Consider the following 17,196-nt stretch of genomic DNA (forward strand, 5'->3'; position numbering starts at 1 on the left):
GTTTCAGTTCCCGCTGGAAAGTCCTCCATTGTGGATCTAACTCATGCTTGGCCATTTCTGATCGTTGATGACATCACCTCTACCTTGTGTCTTTCCATTTCCTGCCCAAGATAGTGGCATCTTGCCATTGCTAATTCCTGACTTGAAATCAGAATTCATCATCCCATTTGGCTTATCAGCTCTCATATTACCTATGCAACAAATTCCCTGTGTTAAATTTTTTGTTTTCTGAGTCAGAGTGGTTTCTATTTTCCTAGCTGATACACCACTTGTAATAATTATAAAGATAATGACCATAAGATGGGGCGCCTGGGTGGCTCAGTGGGTTAAGCCGCTGCCTTCGGCTCAGGTCATGATCCCAGATCCTGGGTTCGAGCCCCACATCGGGCTTTCTGCTCAGCGGGGAGTCTGCTTCCTCCTCTCTCTCTGCCTGCCTCTCTGCCTGCTTGTGATTTCTCTCTGTCAAATAAATAAATAAATAAATCTTTAAAAAAAAAAAAAAGATAATGACCATAAGAGAACACTGAGGAATTCTCACTTTAAATGATCTCTTGACAATGTGAAGCCTGCTCCTGAGGTTTCTATTTAGGAATTTTGGTATCTGTGTGGGGTACATCAGTAGTTTAACCAAAGGTCTTAGGGCAGTTTCTAATGTTTAGTGGGGAGCTGCTCACCAAGTGACTTCTGCCCAGTACAGTAGTAATTAGCATTTGATCTTAGGTTTTTCTCATTGTCAAATGAATTTTTTTTTCCTTCTGCTTCTAGCTTTTTATATAAATATCATGGGCAAAAATGTAAAGTAATGTATACTGGCAGGGCAGTTGGAGGGGCACATATGTCTCATTTCTCCCTTTACACCTTTTACTCCAAAATAGAATAACACTTATTTTAGAAAGTATTAAAGATTCATTTTAAACAGAATATCCTCTACAGTTAATCAATAGATAAAGACTCAGGAGAAGTCTTTGCTCCTGCCTGGACGTGCTGAAATTCCTATTTAAAGATTGAGCTGTGTATAGGAGCCAAGAATGCTTTTTGGTTTGGCAGCCTTTAGCTGATCTTTGAGAGAGGTTAAAAGCCCAGATATACAATGTGGAAATTTTGAAACTTCTCCTTAATGTAATCATTAAGGAAGAAGACCAAAGGAAAAAACAATCTATCCCATACTTTCTTAAAGTGGCAAAATAAATCCAGATCTTGTTAAAGTCATTATATTTATTTACCTTCTAATCATGGTTTGACATATGGTTTTTCATCCAGCATTTAAAGAGATCCTGCATATTGATTTAAAATAGTGACAAAAGTCCGATTTTCAGGGGATCGATTCATCTAAGATCCTTTGTTTTTCTCCCTGTTATTTGCTCATTTATATTAATACCTCCCCTAGAAGTGAGAGACAAGAAGATAAAGTGGATGAGGATGAAAATTTGAATCAGTTAGTCACTGTTAGAACAGTTGACGAAAAGACCAGCTTGGGAAAAAGAAGCTGAACTTGCTAGAAAAAATATAATCATATAATTATTAACAGCTATACTTCAGACCTAGAGTCCTTTGTTCTACTATTAGAGAGGACTTCAAAAAGGCTGCAAAGAGTAGAGAGGGAGTTCCTTATCGTTGACATCACTGCTGGTGCCCCTCGAGTGTTTCACTGACATGAGGAAGCCAGCCCCAGATGTGGGGGTCTGCCATTGAGCATCCTTTATCTATGGTGACTGAAATGATAAGCAAACCCTCCCTTACCTCCACAAGAGAACTAAGCAAGCCAAATCCTAATGGAGTTGAGACTATGTGATGTGTCTGTTCATCTTAACGACAGCGAGTATTCCAGAAGCAATTAAAATGGAGGAATACAGCTTGGACTCCTATAGATTTTCCCTGAGACAATTGATATAATGTGAACATACTAAGAGATAAGAAACTGTCCTATTTTTGGTGAGTTTACTTTTGCAAGTACAATGATGCAAATTTTCTAATGACAGCTTATAATTAGGTATCTCACAGTTAAGGTAAACACTAGATTATCCACTAAAAATAGAATCTGCATTCAACTTTGAGTTAGTAGGGCCCAGCAGGAGCTGTGCTCTGTTGGAGGCAAAACTTGGGATGAAAAATTATATTTATTTTTTTTTTAACAGAAGTTTGAGACTTTTTATCCATTTCTTAACAAGTTTTTCATTCTTCACCAAATGCTTTTAGTGTCTCCTTTGTGCAGGAGGGATGGGGGCAGGTGGGCTGGGAACAAATATATACCAGATGCCATATTAAATCCTGCATTTATGTTAATGAATAAGCTGTGGCATCTTCCTTTTTAAGTTTTATTAATTTTTTGTGCATATTTGCCTTTTTTTCCAGGTCTTTAGCTCCATGAAAATAAGAAGCTAAGTCTTCAAGTCTGCTGAATCCCTAAGACCTAGGATAGTGTCTGGAACATTCTAGAGAGTATTTGTGGAATGAATGAATGAGTGAAAACAAATAATGACACTATAGTATGATGCATGTACATAGAAGGGTGACAAGAGTGTGGCATGCCAGGAGAGGCAAAGGGAACTTTGAGTATTTTCTTAAGCAGAATCTGGAAGACCCTCTTTGAAAGCTAATAGTCTTGGGAGTATGTGGGTGGGACAGTCAGTTAGGTGTCTACATCTAGATTTTGGCTCAGGTCATTTTCTCAGGGTTGTGAGATTGAGCCCTGTGTCAGGCTCTGCACTGGATATGAAGCCTGCTTAAGATTCTTTTTCTCTCTCTCAAAAAAAAAAAAAAAAAATCTGGGGTTCCTGGGTTGCTCAGCTAGGTGTGCCGCTCTTGGTTTTGGCTCAGGTAATGATCTCATGGGTCATGGGATTGAGTTCAGCAGGGGAGTCTGCTTGAAGATTCTCTCCCTCTGCCCCTTCCCCAGTGTGTGCTCACGCTCTCTCTCTCTCTCTCTCTCTCTCAACAAATAAATAAATCTTAAAAAAAAAAAAAAAGCTAACAGTCTTATGTTCTTGTGGTGGGGAATACCAGAAAAAGAGGGAAGGGTACTTTCACAGAATTCATTTTCTCAGTGCTGTAGAAACTAAGGCTCTTCCTTCCCCCCTCCCTCCCTACTTCCTTCCCTTTCTTCCCTTCTTTCCTTCCTTCTTATTTATTTATTTATTTATTTGGTGGGGTGAGCAGACAAACTGAATCCCAATCAAAATCACCATTCACTTTGGATGTGATTAGTTTTGAGTCACTATAAGTGATTTTCAAACATACAAGCTGATTGGGGAGCAATGCTAGTTCTTTCAGAGAGGTTATTTCAGCAATCCCTTGAGTTTGTTGAGTTTTCAAAATTGAGTTTGTTGGTTTTCAAAACTTCTCTGGGACAAAAACAAAACTACAGTTCTGTTTAAAAGGAGTTCTTAAGTTGAAGCTCCTGTTTTATTTAAGGGATTATTGAATACATCAATGGCACAATTGATATGATGTTCTTATCAGCGCAACCATTACATAGGGTGATCTCTATTTCTTTTGTAAATGCTAAAAGAACACCTCTTGTAGGCTACCTCTATGGCTCAGTTGGTTAAGTATCTGCCTTCAGCTCAGGTCATGATCCCAGGATCCTGGGATGAAGCCCCATTCTGGTTCCCTGCTCCATGGGGAGTCTGCTTCTATCTCCCCCTCTGCCTGCCACTCCCCATGCTTGTGCCCTCTCTCAATCTCTCCCTCTCTGTCAAATAAATAAATAAAATCTTTAGGGAAAAAAGGGACACCTCTTTTTTTTTCAATAAAAAAATAAGTGGAAAGGTTTTCAGTTAGTGCATGATTCAGGTGAAGAACGAGCTGGGTATCTGTCTTCTCATGTCAGAAAATAAGTGCTAAACTCTGACCTTGGAAGATGAACAATAACATGTGTTTGACACAGTCTGATTGAAGAATGGCATCCAAAACAGCCTAGAGTAGTTGGAAACAGAAGGCAAAATAACAGCAAATGTGTTGTCATAACAAAACAAGCTGGAGGCTTTTCAAGGGAGAGGAGAGATGAGAGATGATTCTTTCATAGGATGAAATAGCTGAAAATAGGGGCTGGAACTTATGGATCGAAGGCATAACCCTGCCAGGTATAGAGCCAAACATTGTACATCTATTAGCTATTTTAATCCTCAGGAAGTAGGTACTATTACTCCCATTTTATAGATGAGAAAACTAAGGTTTGCATGCTTGTATGTGGTTGTAGTGGTCTCTAGTCCATACATGATATGTTCCTATTGTTTCCTGTTCCGGCATTCAGAACAGATATCATTCAGGGCATAACCCACTTGCTACACATGGGCTAATCGCTCCTCACACTTTACAGATGAGGAAACTGAGATATGAAGACCCTGATGCTTGTCCCAAATCACACAGGAAATTAATAACAGAGCTAAGTTTGGAATTCAATTGTCTCAATTCGTAGTGAAGTCAACTTCCTATCGACCCACCTGCATCTACTTTCTGCTCTTTCTATACTGCATCATATAAAGAAAAAAGACTAGAGGGACTTCATTTGTTAAATGGCAGATCCTAAAATGTATATAATTTTGCATCTCTGGTTAGGACTATGTGAGACACAAAGTTACTAGTTTGGCAATAGCAATACAAAAGATGAGTGTGAATAGCAGTAAAATGGACTTAAGGTAATCACTCAGGGACGTTAAAGTGTGTGTTGAATAGAATGGCAATGAGATTTTGCACTAAGAGGGAAGGGCATTTGTTTTTCTGTCACTAAATAGAGGCTTGGGCTTACAACGAACTGAAGTGGTCGTGTCTATGAAATGCAATCACAAGCACCATGTGTGCCCTTAGAAGATGCTCTGCTGGTCTTCCACCTTGCTTTGAAGAGGTGAATCTAAGCCACGGGCTTCTACTATCCACAAAGAACTACAAAAGAGTTGCGAAGTCAGGAACAATGTTCCAATGATTCTGTGAAGGAGGAACATCCACGTGGTCCTCCTGGGAGAGTTAAAAAGCAAAGCAAAGCAAAACAAAACAAAACAGAACTCTCTGGTGCCCGTGGTTTTGGAAAATGCTGTTTGAGAACAGTACATTTTATGGCCCCATTTGCGGAATTATGAATAAATATGTGCTCATAGCCTAAGGCCAAAATACCCTGGTATGTGGAATTGTTTTTTTTTTTTTTTTTAACTATACATCTATTACTTTTTTCTACGTTTTCATGGTAATTTGCATTCACTGGGGAATTAAATGGATCTGAGACACAAATTTACATTAATTTATTCAGTAAATAATGGCATGTTTTAGGGGGTTCAAAGTGATCATAATAATGGCAAGCCAACAAGTCTGATGATTAGCACTGTAATGAATGCAAAAGCACAAGGCATGGGGTGGATAGAAATGAAGGTGCTCTTCAGAGGTCATTTCCAAGAACGTCTTATATATTTACATGACACATGGCCAAACTAGGAATTCTGTATTGTTTGTGCAAGTGACAGTCATGTTCAAACCCAGCCAGATAAGAAGAAACAATCTGAAAACTGACTTTGGAAGCAGCTACTGGGAAAGGAAGCAAAGAAAACAGTCACTGAATAAAATAGCAGGGACTGAAGTTAATACTTTTGAGATTCTCTCAATAAGAAGACTTAGGTTTGAAAATCCAATGTGAATCTGTTTCTAAAATGTTTAGGTGTATGGCTTCTTGTTCAGAAATGCTTTTGTAAAAGGACAAATTTATGTTTCCAAAGTGATCCAAAATACGTCTCAAGTTGTTGGGCTTAAATCTTGCAGCAGAAACAAAATATGCTTGTCATGACTTGCTAATTTATTCATTCTTTCTTCTGTTAGTTTTGGGACTTCCACCTCCCTAAAACTTCCAGTTGTGGTTTCCAACCTTAGCATGAATGGGGAGAGCAAAAAGTTCAACATGGATAGTCCAGGGCCCCACCACAATTTTGATTTGCTAAATTTGGGGTAAGGCCGTAAAATCTGCATTTCAATAGGAATTGTGAGGGACTCAGTACAGGTGGATAGTCATACCTTGAGAAAGAGCCTTAAACCAATTTTCAAGGGTGAGCTCTGAATTTACACCTTTATTTTGGAGTGGCTGGGAGGATATAATATTTGCTCTCATATAGTGTTCTTTTTGTTATTAGCATAAATCTTACCAAATCCCTGTGTCTGGAAGCATAGAGCAGGACAGAAAGCAGTTCCTTTCCTTGGGAAAATCCCCCTGTTTTCTCATATTTAAAATAAGAGAGCTAGACTGAATGTTTTCTAGACTCCTAGGTAGTTCTGATACTTTATATGCATATCTGATGCCTGGCAAATATCTCCTGAAGATTATGACTCATGTATTGGCTAGTGTGGATGTAATGAGCCAGGAAAAAAACAGAAATCAGTCTTTGGGCCATTAAATCAGTTAAAAGATTAAATAAGCTACCCCTGCCCAGCCTCACATTTCAGCCACAACTGAGGGAGCTGGAATGGCAATTAAATATATGAACTCTATGCTCAAATGAGAAAAGATCTAGTTTTGATAAAATTTTTAGCAACTGTCTACATATAATTATCAGAAATTAGATGTATTGATTGCCAACATGCCATCTCTGTGTGGATGGTTGATGATTAGTATAAACAAGAATCATGTTTTGAATCTCTTTTAAAAATTTTGTCAGCAACAAGTAGACATTATCGGTGCTACAAATAATTAAATTCAGAAGGTTCCCACATAGCTTTATTTTAAGCGAAGAACCAATTCCTTTACTTGATACTGCAGAAATAGTTTTCTTATGAGACAGGGACTATGAGATTAAATCATAGAAACAATAGTAGACCTCTTCAAATAATACCACTGAAAAACTCTATATTAGAAAAATTATGACTTACATTTTTCTGGTATGGATTTACACTGGCCATTACAAGTGGTTTCAAAAAATCTGTTGGTTGAGAGTTGACGCTAGCCACAAACACATGTTTACTCCATATTTCCTTAAAACACTATAGGCAGCAAGAAAAAAAAATGCTCATCCTTATGATTATTTAAAATAACAGTGTGAGGGAGGAGCAAGATGGTGGAGGAGTAGGAGATCTAAATATCATTAGGTCCCAGGAGTTCAGCTAGTTAGTCATCACCTTTCTGAACACCTACAAACTCAACAGGAGATCAAAGAGAAGAAGAGCAGCAATTCTAGGAATAGAAAATCGACCACTTTCTGGAAGGTAGGACGTGTGGAGAAGTGAATACGGGGCAACACACAGGAAGAGAGGCCCGTGGGATAGGGCCGGGTCCCAGCAAGTAAGAGAGCAGTGGAGCACAAAATCAGAACTTCTACAAGTCTGCTGCACTGAGGGATGTCACTCCAGAGGCTAAGCAGAAGATGGAGCCCTTGCAGGGACTATGTGGTCTCAGGACCTGCAGGGTCACAAAAAGACCAGGGGTGTCTGAGTGTGGTAGAGCTCCCAGGTATTGGAGTGGGGAAGCTGGCTACAGAGACAGAGCCAAGGAGTGAGCTCTCAGTTCAGTTATCTTAAACTGTGATCCAAGGCACAGTCAGGCCATTGCTCTTCAGGCAGGGACCCAACAAGCAGCAGATCAGGGTAGACTCAACTTCCTTCTCTGGGAGAATCAGCACAGGAGTGCTGCAGGAATCAGCTGGGTTTGGAGACTCCAAACAGGGCTATGTGCCAGAGATAGAAATGATCAGTCATAGGCTGGGTGAGCTCAGCTCTCTAACATGGGAGTAGCCAACTATATAAACTGATTAATAACAAAATCAAAGAAACACATCCACAATAATACAATAGTAGTAGGGGACTTTAACACGCCCCTCACTGAAATGGACAGATCATCTAAGAAAAGATCAACAAGGAAATAAAGGTCTTAAATGACACACTGGACCAGATGGATATCACAGATATATTTAGAACATTCCATCCCAAAGCAACAGAAGACATATTCTTAGTGCACATTCTTAGTGCACGTGGAACATTTTCCAGAATAGATCACATCCTGGGTCACAAATCATGTTTCCACTGGTACCAAAAGGTTGGGATCATCCCCTGCATATTTTTGGACCACAATGACTTGAAACTTGACCTCAATCATAAAAGGAAAGTTGGAAAGAACTCAAATACATGGAGGCTAAAGAGCATCCTACTAATGAATGAATGGATCAACCAGGAAATTAAGGAAGAATTTAAAAAGTTCATGGAAACAAATGAAAATGGAAACACAACTGTTCAAAATCTTTGGGACACAGCAAAGCCGGTCCTGAGAGGAAAGTATATAGCAATAGGAGCCTTTCTCAAGAAACAAGAAAGGTCTCAAGTATACAACCTAACCCTACACCTAAAGGAGCTAGAGAAAGAACAGCAAAGAAAGCCTAAACCCAGCGGGAGAAGAGAAATAATAAAGATCAGAGCAGAAATCAATGAAAGAGAAACCAAAAGAACGGTAGAACAAATAAACAAAACTAGGAGCTGGTTCTTTGAAATAATATAAGATTGATAAACCCTTGGGCAGACTTACCAAAAAGGAAAGAGAAAGGACCCAAATTAATAAATCATGAATGAAAGAAGAGAGATTACAACCAACACCAAAGAAATACGAACAATTTAAGAACATACTATGAGCAACTATACACCAGCAAATTTGACAATCTGGAAGAAATGGATGCATTCCTAGAGACATATAACTACCAAAACTGAACCAGGAAGAAATAGAAAACCTGAACAGACCCAAACCAGTAAGGAGATTGAAGCAGTCATAAAAAATCTCCCAACAAACAAGACCCCTGGGCCAGATGGCTTCCCAGGGGAATTCTACCAAACATTTAAAGAACAATTATTACCTATTCTCCTAAACTGTTCAAAAAAAAATAGAAATGGAAGGAAAACTTCCAAACTCATTTTACGAGGCCAGCATCACCTTGATCCCCAAAACAGACAAAGACCCCCCCCCAAAAGGAGAATTACAGACCAATATCCTTGATGAACATGGGTACAAAAATTCTCACCAAAATGCTAGCCAATAGCATCCAACAGTACATTAAAAGATTATTCACCACAACCAAGTTGGGATTTATTCCTGGGCTGCAAGTTTGGTTCAACATCTGCAAATCAATATGATATGATACATAATAAAAGAAAGAACAAGAAACATATGATACTCTCAATAGATGCTGAAAAGCATTGTGACAAAGTACAGCATCCTTTCTTGATGAAAACTCTTCACAGTGTAGGGATAGAGGGTTCATACCTCAATATCATCAAAGCCACCTGTGAAAAACCCACAGTGAATATCATTCTCAATGGGGAAAAAGTGAGAGCTTTTCCCCTGAGGTCAGGAACACAGCAGGGATGTCCATTATCACCACCACTATTCAACATAGTACTAGAAGCCCCAGCCTCGCAATCAGACACAAAAAGAAATAAAAGGCATCTGAATCAGCAAAGAAGAAATCAAACTCTCACTCTTTGCAGATGATATAATACTTTATGTGGTAAACCCAAAAGACTCCACTCCCAAACTGCTAGAGCTCTTCCAGGAATTCAGTAAAGTATCAGGATATAAAACCAATGTACAGAAATAAGTTTGTATTTCTATACACCTAGAGCAAGACAGAAGAAAGAGATATTAGGACTCAATCCCATTTACAATTGCACCCAAAACCACAAGATACCTAGGAATAAACCCAACTGAAGAGGCAAAGAATCTGTACCAGAAAACTATGAAGTACTCATAAAAGAAATGAGGCAGACACAAATAATGGAAAAACGTTTCCATGCTCCATGGATTAGAAGACAAATATTTTTAAAAGGTCTATGCTACCTAAAGCAATCTACACATTTATTGCAATCTCTATCAGAATCCCATCAATTTTTTTTCAAGGAAATGGGACAAATAATTCTAAAAGTTATATGGAATCAGAAAGGTCCTGAATAGCCAGAGGAATGTTGAAAAAGGAAACCAAAGTTGGGGGCATCCCAATTCCAAGTATCAACCTTAAAAGCTCCATTTACTTCAAGCTCCATTTACAAAGCTGTAATCATCAAGACAGCATGGTACTGGCACAGAATCAGACACATAGATCAATGGAACAGAATAGAGAGCCCAGAAATAGACCCCAACTCTACAGTCAACTAATCTTTGACAAAGCAGGATAGAATGTCCAGTGGAAAAAAGATAGTCTCTTCAACAATGGTGTTGGGAAAATTGGACAACCATATGCAGAAGAATGAAACTGGACTATTTCCTTATACCACTCACAAAAAAATAGACTCAAATGGATGAAGGACCTCAATGTGAGACAGGAATCCATCAAAATCCTTGAGGAGAACACAGGCAGCAACCTCTTCGACCTCAGCCACAGCAACTTCTTCCTAGAAACATCGCCAAAGGCAAGGGAAGCAAGGGCAAAAATGAACTATTGGGACTTCTCAAGATCAAAAGCTTTTGCACAGCAAAGGTGACAGTCACAAAACCAAAAGACAACTGACAGAATGGGAGAAGATATTTGCAAAGGACATATCAGATAAAGGGCTACTATCCAAATCTATAAAGAACTTACCAAACTCAACACCCAAAGAACAAATAATGCCAATCAAGAAATGGGCAGAAGACATGAACAGACATTTCTGCAAAGAAGACATCCAATGGCCTACAGACACATGAAAAAGTACTCAACATCCCTCGGCATCAGGGAAATATGAAACAAAACCACAATAAGATACCACCTCACACCAGTCAGAATGGCTAAAATTAACAAGGCAGGAAACGACAGATGTTGGAGAGGATGCGAAGAAAGGGGAAACCTCCTATAATGTTGGTGAGAATGCTAGCTGGTACAGTCACTTTGGAAAACGGTATGGAGGTTCCTCAAAAAGTTGAAAATAGATCTACCCTATGACCCAAGAAGTGCAAGTACTGGGTATTACCCTAAAGATCAAATACAGTGATCCTACGGGGCACATGCACCCAAAAGCTCATAGCAGCAATGTTCACAATAGCCAAAGTATGTGAAGAGCCTAGATGTCTATCAACAGATGAAAGGATAAAGATGATGTGATACACACACACATACACATACACACACACACACAAACACACACACACACACACACACACACACACACACACACAGGAATACTATGCAGCCATCAAAAAACCCTGAAATCTTGCCATTTGCAACAATGTGGATGGAACTAGAGAGTATTATGCTAAGCGAAATAAGTCACTCAGAGAAACATAATTATCATATGATATCTCTGATATGAGGAATTTGAGGGGCAGGGAGGGGGGTTATGGGGAAAGGGAGGGAAAAATGAAACAAGATGGGATCGGGAGGGAGACAAACCATAAGAGCCTCTTAATCTCAGGAAACAAGCTGAGGGTTGCTTGGGGTTTGGGAGGGATGGATAGGGTGGCTGGGTTATGGACATTGGGGAGGGTATGTGCTATGGTGAGTGCTATGAATTGTGTAAGATTGATGATTCAGAGACCAGTACCCCTGAAGCAATAATACATTATATATTAATTAAAAAAATTAAAACAATAAATGTGTTATGTAATATTGGTATACCTAATATTTTTAAAAATTTACTGCTTATTAAAAAACATTTTCAAATAGCCATCACCAAACTTAAGAATATATGGTCCATTTATTCATTGTCACCTGTCACCAGGCATTTCACTGTGTCACCAAGTGCTAAATGCTAATCGAGACACTGGAGATGGGCTGTGTGGTGAAGAAAGCCAAACAAAGTAACTTTCTGTTCTAATGGGGGTTAACCCCTTACATTAAGAGGCTAGTCAGATGATAAGCAAATCAGGAAATAAATATGTAACCCACACCTTGAGAAAGAGCCTGAGACCAGTTTTCAAGGGTGAGCTCTTAAATGCTGAGAAGAAAATAAAATAGAGCAAGGGACGAAATGTGATGGGGAATTTTGTATTAATTTGTCAAGGAAGTCCCTCTGATAAGGTGATAACTGGGCAGAGACCTGAATGAAGTGAGGAATGTGGAACAAAAACACTGAGGAAAGAGATGGACCTTGGGGTATTTTGCTAAATGAAGTAAGACAGATAAAGACAAATACCATATCATTTCACTTATATGTGGAATCCAAAAAATAAAACAAATGAAAAAAGAACCAGAGCAGGAACAGACCAAAAAACACAGAACAAACAGGCAGTTGCCAGGTGGAGGAGGGTAAAGGGATGGGGGAAAAGGAGGGGAATGAAAGGTACAGCCTTGGGAATATAGTCAGTCAGTGGTACTATATAATGTTATATGGTGATGGATGGGGGCCACAGTTGTGGTGAGCATAGTATGATGTACAGCTTGTCCAACCACTATGTTATACACCTGAAACTAATATCATATTTTGTTAACTATACCTCAATTTAAAAAAATTAAAAACAAAAAACATTGGGGAAAGATTTCTAGGCAGAGAGAACAGCAACCAGAAGGTCTGAAACATTCTAAGAAGTCCCAACATGATTTGAAAAACCTAGGCTTTTAAAAAATATTGGAGGCTGTCACATAGCTGAAGCTTTCTTTCCTTTCTAACTCCTTTGAATACCAGAATCCTACTAACCGCCTGCTCCCCTGGACTTCTATAGCAGAATTCAACTGGTAAGTAAACACTTTGTTTTGGTGGTTGACTGAGTCTGATCTCCTTGACTGGACTGTAAACTTAAGAACAAGGATCATAGTTTATGCTATTTCTGCCATCAACTCCCCACCTCTACCCTACATACCCTGGTGTTGAACATGTATTGGGATTTTTTTTTTTTTTTACAAATTTATTTATTTATTTGAGAGACAGTGTGGTGGAGAGGCAGAAGGAGAGGGAGAGAGAGAGTCTCCAGCAGACTGCCCATTCAGCATGGAGCCAGACCCAGGTCTTGATCCCAGGACTCTGAGATCATGACCTGAGCCAAAACCAAGAGTAGGGCGCTTAACCAACAGAGCCACCCAAGTACCACTGTGTGGCAGTCTTCATAAGATACTGGATTAATCAGGGCACCTGGGTGGCTCAGTGGTTTAAGCCTCTGCCTTCGGCTCAGGTCATGATCTCAGGATTCTGGGTTCGAGTCCCACATCAGGCTCTCTGCTCAGCAGGGAACCTGCTTCCCTCTCTCTCTCTGCCTGCCTCTCTGCCTACTTATGATCTCTCTCTGTCAAATAAATAAATTCTTTAAAAAAAAAAGATACTGGATTAATCAAAAATGCATCTGCAAAATTTTTTGCAATTTAAAGTTTTTAATAAGAAAAGTTTCTTTGTCAAGATTCTCTGGATGTGAAACGGATTCACTATTAGGATTAATAATAATCACTATTATTTCAATTTGCAATTGTATGTATTCCTCCCACATATACATACGCTTACTTGAAAGGAGAAAAACAGAACAAATGAGGAGCTATATTAAAAGGCTTTATTCACAATAGAGAAATTTTACAAATATAGTTTTTAAAAATTATGTGTCAATCTATTATGTTTCCCATAACATGAGAGATTTATATAAAGTCAGAAATGACAGAATATGCTTATGTACAAATTAAAAACAATCAATGAAAAGAATGGGTACTACATATGAAGGAGTCATGACAAACATCATTGAGTTCTATAAATTTCATACAACTTATATATGTAATATTAATTGTGCACAGTATACCAAAAACATACGCAGAAAACACAAACTTAAGTGCTATTTTAATTATCCTCCTTTCAGGATGTGAATACATATGTAAACTTAACTGCACAGTTTTGCTGAAAATGAATGAAAGACATTGCCTACCTAAGGATTTCAGTTGTTTAAAATAATTAACAGAAAATATAACTAATTAAATTACATCACCATAATAATCTCGTTTACATTTTTGGTGTTTTGGGACCTAGGTTAAAAATCCATGTTTTAGAATTGAAAATCTTTGTTCTTGCCACTGGCAGAGCAAAATGTAGTACAATCATCTTGCCTATTTATATCAGGATACAAAAGTTACATTATAGTGCAGTGCATACATATGACCTGATTTTAATATCCTATCTGCTACAGAATACGTATCAGCTTTGTGCTCTTTCAAATCAAATTGAACATCAAAGAAATAAAGTAATTTAAATTGCTAGTCCAAGGACATTCATGTGAATATTATCATTTAAATACACATAATCCAATTTTTGCAACAATCTCACACGTTGCTTTTAAATTCTGGGGAAAAAAAAGGACTCTCAACTATCCATTCATATCACAAGGTGAGCTGAAGATATGAGTGGAAGGAGTTATTCTGGGTCATAGGAACTCATTAATGTGGGCAATAATGATGCACTAAATGATCTTTTTCATTTACAATTTTATTCATTTATTCTTTGACATAAACCAATGTACAGTGGTGAAAAAAGAGCAGGTCACACAGGTGGTCCTTTCAGACAAAAAAAAATCTTTTGAAACACTTTCAAAAGCTGAAACAGCTAAAGACAACGGAGTCTAATGAGATCTAAGAAAATAATTAAAAAACATTATGTTGAAGCATATGAAATTGCTGATATGGGACTATATCTCAACTACAAGTACAGCGATTTCACATGCTTCAGCCTAATTCACGGGGCTGCACTGAGCTATCTGGCCACTCTAGGTTGAAAATGCAGGTGCTCAAAGTCTCTGTTCCTTAGTATATGAATCATCACATTAGCCCTTTCTAGGAATATTCCATATGTATATATATTATTCCATATATATCTATTCCATATGTATATGTATATATATATGGAATATGAACTAACACAATGAGAAAGGACAAGGTGCCACCAAATGTATTCTTGGGAAAGCCACTCATATCTCAAAGTAATGCTTATTCTTAATGAAGAATCATGTAATTATTTTGATTGGCTATATGACTGTGGGGGATTAGGAATGTCTATTCTTATATATTGCTTTTAAGCTGGGATCTCTGAATTGAATTTGACCAGACAAAATGTACTATATTCTTATTTAGCCTAAAAGTTTATTAGCTTTTCTTCAATTGACCATGAATAGGCACATTAACAAAGCTTCTTTCAGAGTTAAGTTCTGCTTTCACAAACTGAAATGAAATAATTTATCACATTTGAGAAAGGGCCCTTTTCAAATCTGGAAAAAAATCTGAACCAAAGGTAATGCTTTTTTTGAGAACATGAAAGAAACCTAAAGACAAAATACAAACTAAAAACCATGTTAAATACTCACCCTTTCTTTAGAGAGTCTGAAATTCTTCATATGCTCAGTTAAAAGCAAAAGCTAACACATTAAAAGTTATATTGTTTTCTTTCAAAAATGTAATTCAGTAATAGCAGAGCTCTGCAAAACTTGAAAGCTCCATTCGTGTGGTAGGGGATGGAAGAAATTAATCCAGAAATGACACAGGGCATGTAAAGTAAAATTTGAGAGCTAATTCACAAATTAGGAAACACTAATATAATTAACCAACAAAAATATACTGTGGTTCCAATGAAATGAGGTCAACATGAGATGATCCTTTGAGATGACATTCTAATTTGAATTACAATGTGAGTGAAGTATTTTAGAAGACATTCTATCAAATAATGATAGACCCGCATAAAGAGGCTGTCTGTCACAGTTATAAGATCTGTCTCTGGTGGATAGACAAACCAGATTAACATAAAATTGAAAAGGAAAAAGCTTTTTTAATATTTAATTTATTATTATGGCTTTTTGCAACATGGCAAAACATTACAGCTTAAAGCAGACGTCATCTCCTCATAGAGGAGGAAAAAGTTTTGCAGTCAAATCGAAATTGTAATTAAGAGGTCACTGGTATACCATTCTATTCAGTGTAATAAAAAATGATGTACCTTCATGAACTCCAGAGATTACTTAAGAAAAAGTAAAACCTGTGATCCACTGACTGAATAATAAAGGCTATGATAAGGAATTTAGGTCCATCTATGCCTATGATAATAAACATAAAGACTGCAAAACAATTTTAGAACTTAGAATAATCACAGACCTATTGATAAAAATTAATCATGTGCCTGAATACCAGAAAAGGAATTATTAAGGTATGCAGTGAAGGGAATGGAGCAGAGTAAAATATAAAATGTCTTTTTATTTTTCATTGACTTCGACTTCCTTTTTATTCGTACAGAGTATAGGGAGAAGATGTGCCTCGGTATTGAAGATCCAGTGTTCCAGCGGAAGGAGATCGTCATCCGAAAATATTAAGTACAGGTATCTGGAGAGAGAAACATGAGTATATGAGGCCCAGGAGACTGTCAGGCAGTGACAGCATAAAGACACAGCCATGTCTCCACTCATCTTATGGAAATCATGACAGCCGTCAAGTATTGCAAAACCCTGAGGCGATACAGCCACTACTGTGGAATGAAGAAGCTGCCCAGTGCTTGGGTGTTAGTATAGGAAAACTGACTGAGCAGTCCCCAGGCATCAGACATACACTGACTGGGAACACAGGCACAGTCATTGCCACGCATGGAGAGAGACCTTTGGAAGCAGTCAGACTTGCTATTATTTGAATGTGCTCCTGATAAAGGCAACTACAAAGAAGATCTGACCAGGTACCCCAGCCACATACTTTTGGAAGCTGTTTCACTTACTTTAGTGTCTCTGCCAGGAAGAAACTCTGCTGCACGTCATCGTAACTCTCGTGTCTCTGGTAAACATCCCTGAGGCCTGAATAGCCTCCGTTCACTCGGCAGTGATTTTCCAGGGCCTACATTACAAGGCAGGCGGGGCGGGGGGGGGGGTGGGGGGTGGGGGGTGGGGGGTGGGGGTGGGACACATTTCAATACATTGCTTGTCACCAATTTTTATCATGAAACTGCCAAATTGAAATAAAAAGAAGGATTCAAGTTGAATGATACATGTAGAAGAGTTTTAGGCAAAAATTAAAAAAAAAACACAAAATGCAAATGCATATAAAGTATGAAAAGTGAGGCTGCCTGGGGGGCTCAGTTGGTTGTGTCTCCTTTGCCTCAGGTCATGATCCAAGGGTCATCGATTGAGTCCCACATTGGGCTCCCTGCTCAGCAGGGAGGCTGTTTCTCCCTCTGTGCTCTCCCACCTCTCTCTCAAATAAATAAATAAAATCTTAAAAAAAAAAAAAGATGGAAAGTTAAAGACTATACAGACAATATAGCTCATCTAATTAGAAACACTTCTACATTTAATTATGAAATAATTTTTCAGTGATTTTTTTTTTAATCATTTCCTCCTGTGGT

The 17,196-nt window shown here is 38.2% G+C and overlaps 1 protein-coding gene across 2 annotated transcripts in view; it reads right to left on the reverse strand.

Annotated features, from left to right (window-relative positions):
• Positions 1–13,374: 13,374 nt before the first annotated feature.
• MAN1A1 (mannosidase alpha class 1A member 1) overlaps positions 13,375–17,196 on the reverse strand; it is a 168,518-nt gene continuing 164,696 nt past the window's right edge. For both annotated transcript variants that reach the window (XM_047732866.1, XM_047732865.1), the window contains exons 12-13: positions 16,573–16,688; positions 13,375–16,190 (exon numbers count right to left, since the gene is read on the reverse strand). In XM_047732866.1, coding sequence (XP_047588822.1) covers positions 16,064–16,190; positions 16,573–16,688 — 243 coding nt within the window. In that variant the 3' untranslated portion in view covers positions 13,375–16,063. The remainder of the gene's footprint in view (positions 16,191–16,572; positions 16,689–17,196) is intronic.

The sequence above is a fragment of the Lutra lutra genome, chromosome 6, assembly GCF_902655055.1.
Source record: "Lutra lutra chromosome 6, mLutLut1.2, whole genome shotgun sequence".
Classification (NCBI taxonomy): Eukaryota; Metazoa; Chordata; class Mammalia; order Carnivora; family Mustelidae; genus Lutra; species Lutra lutra.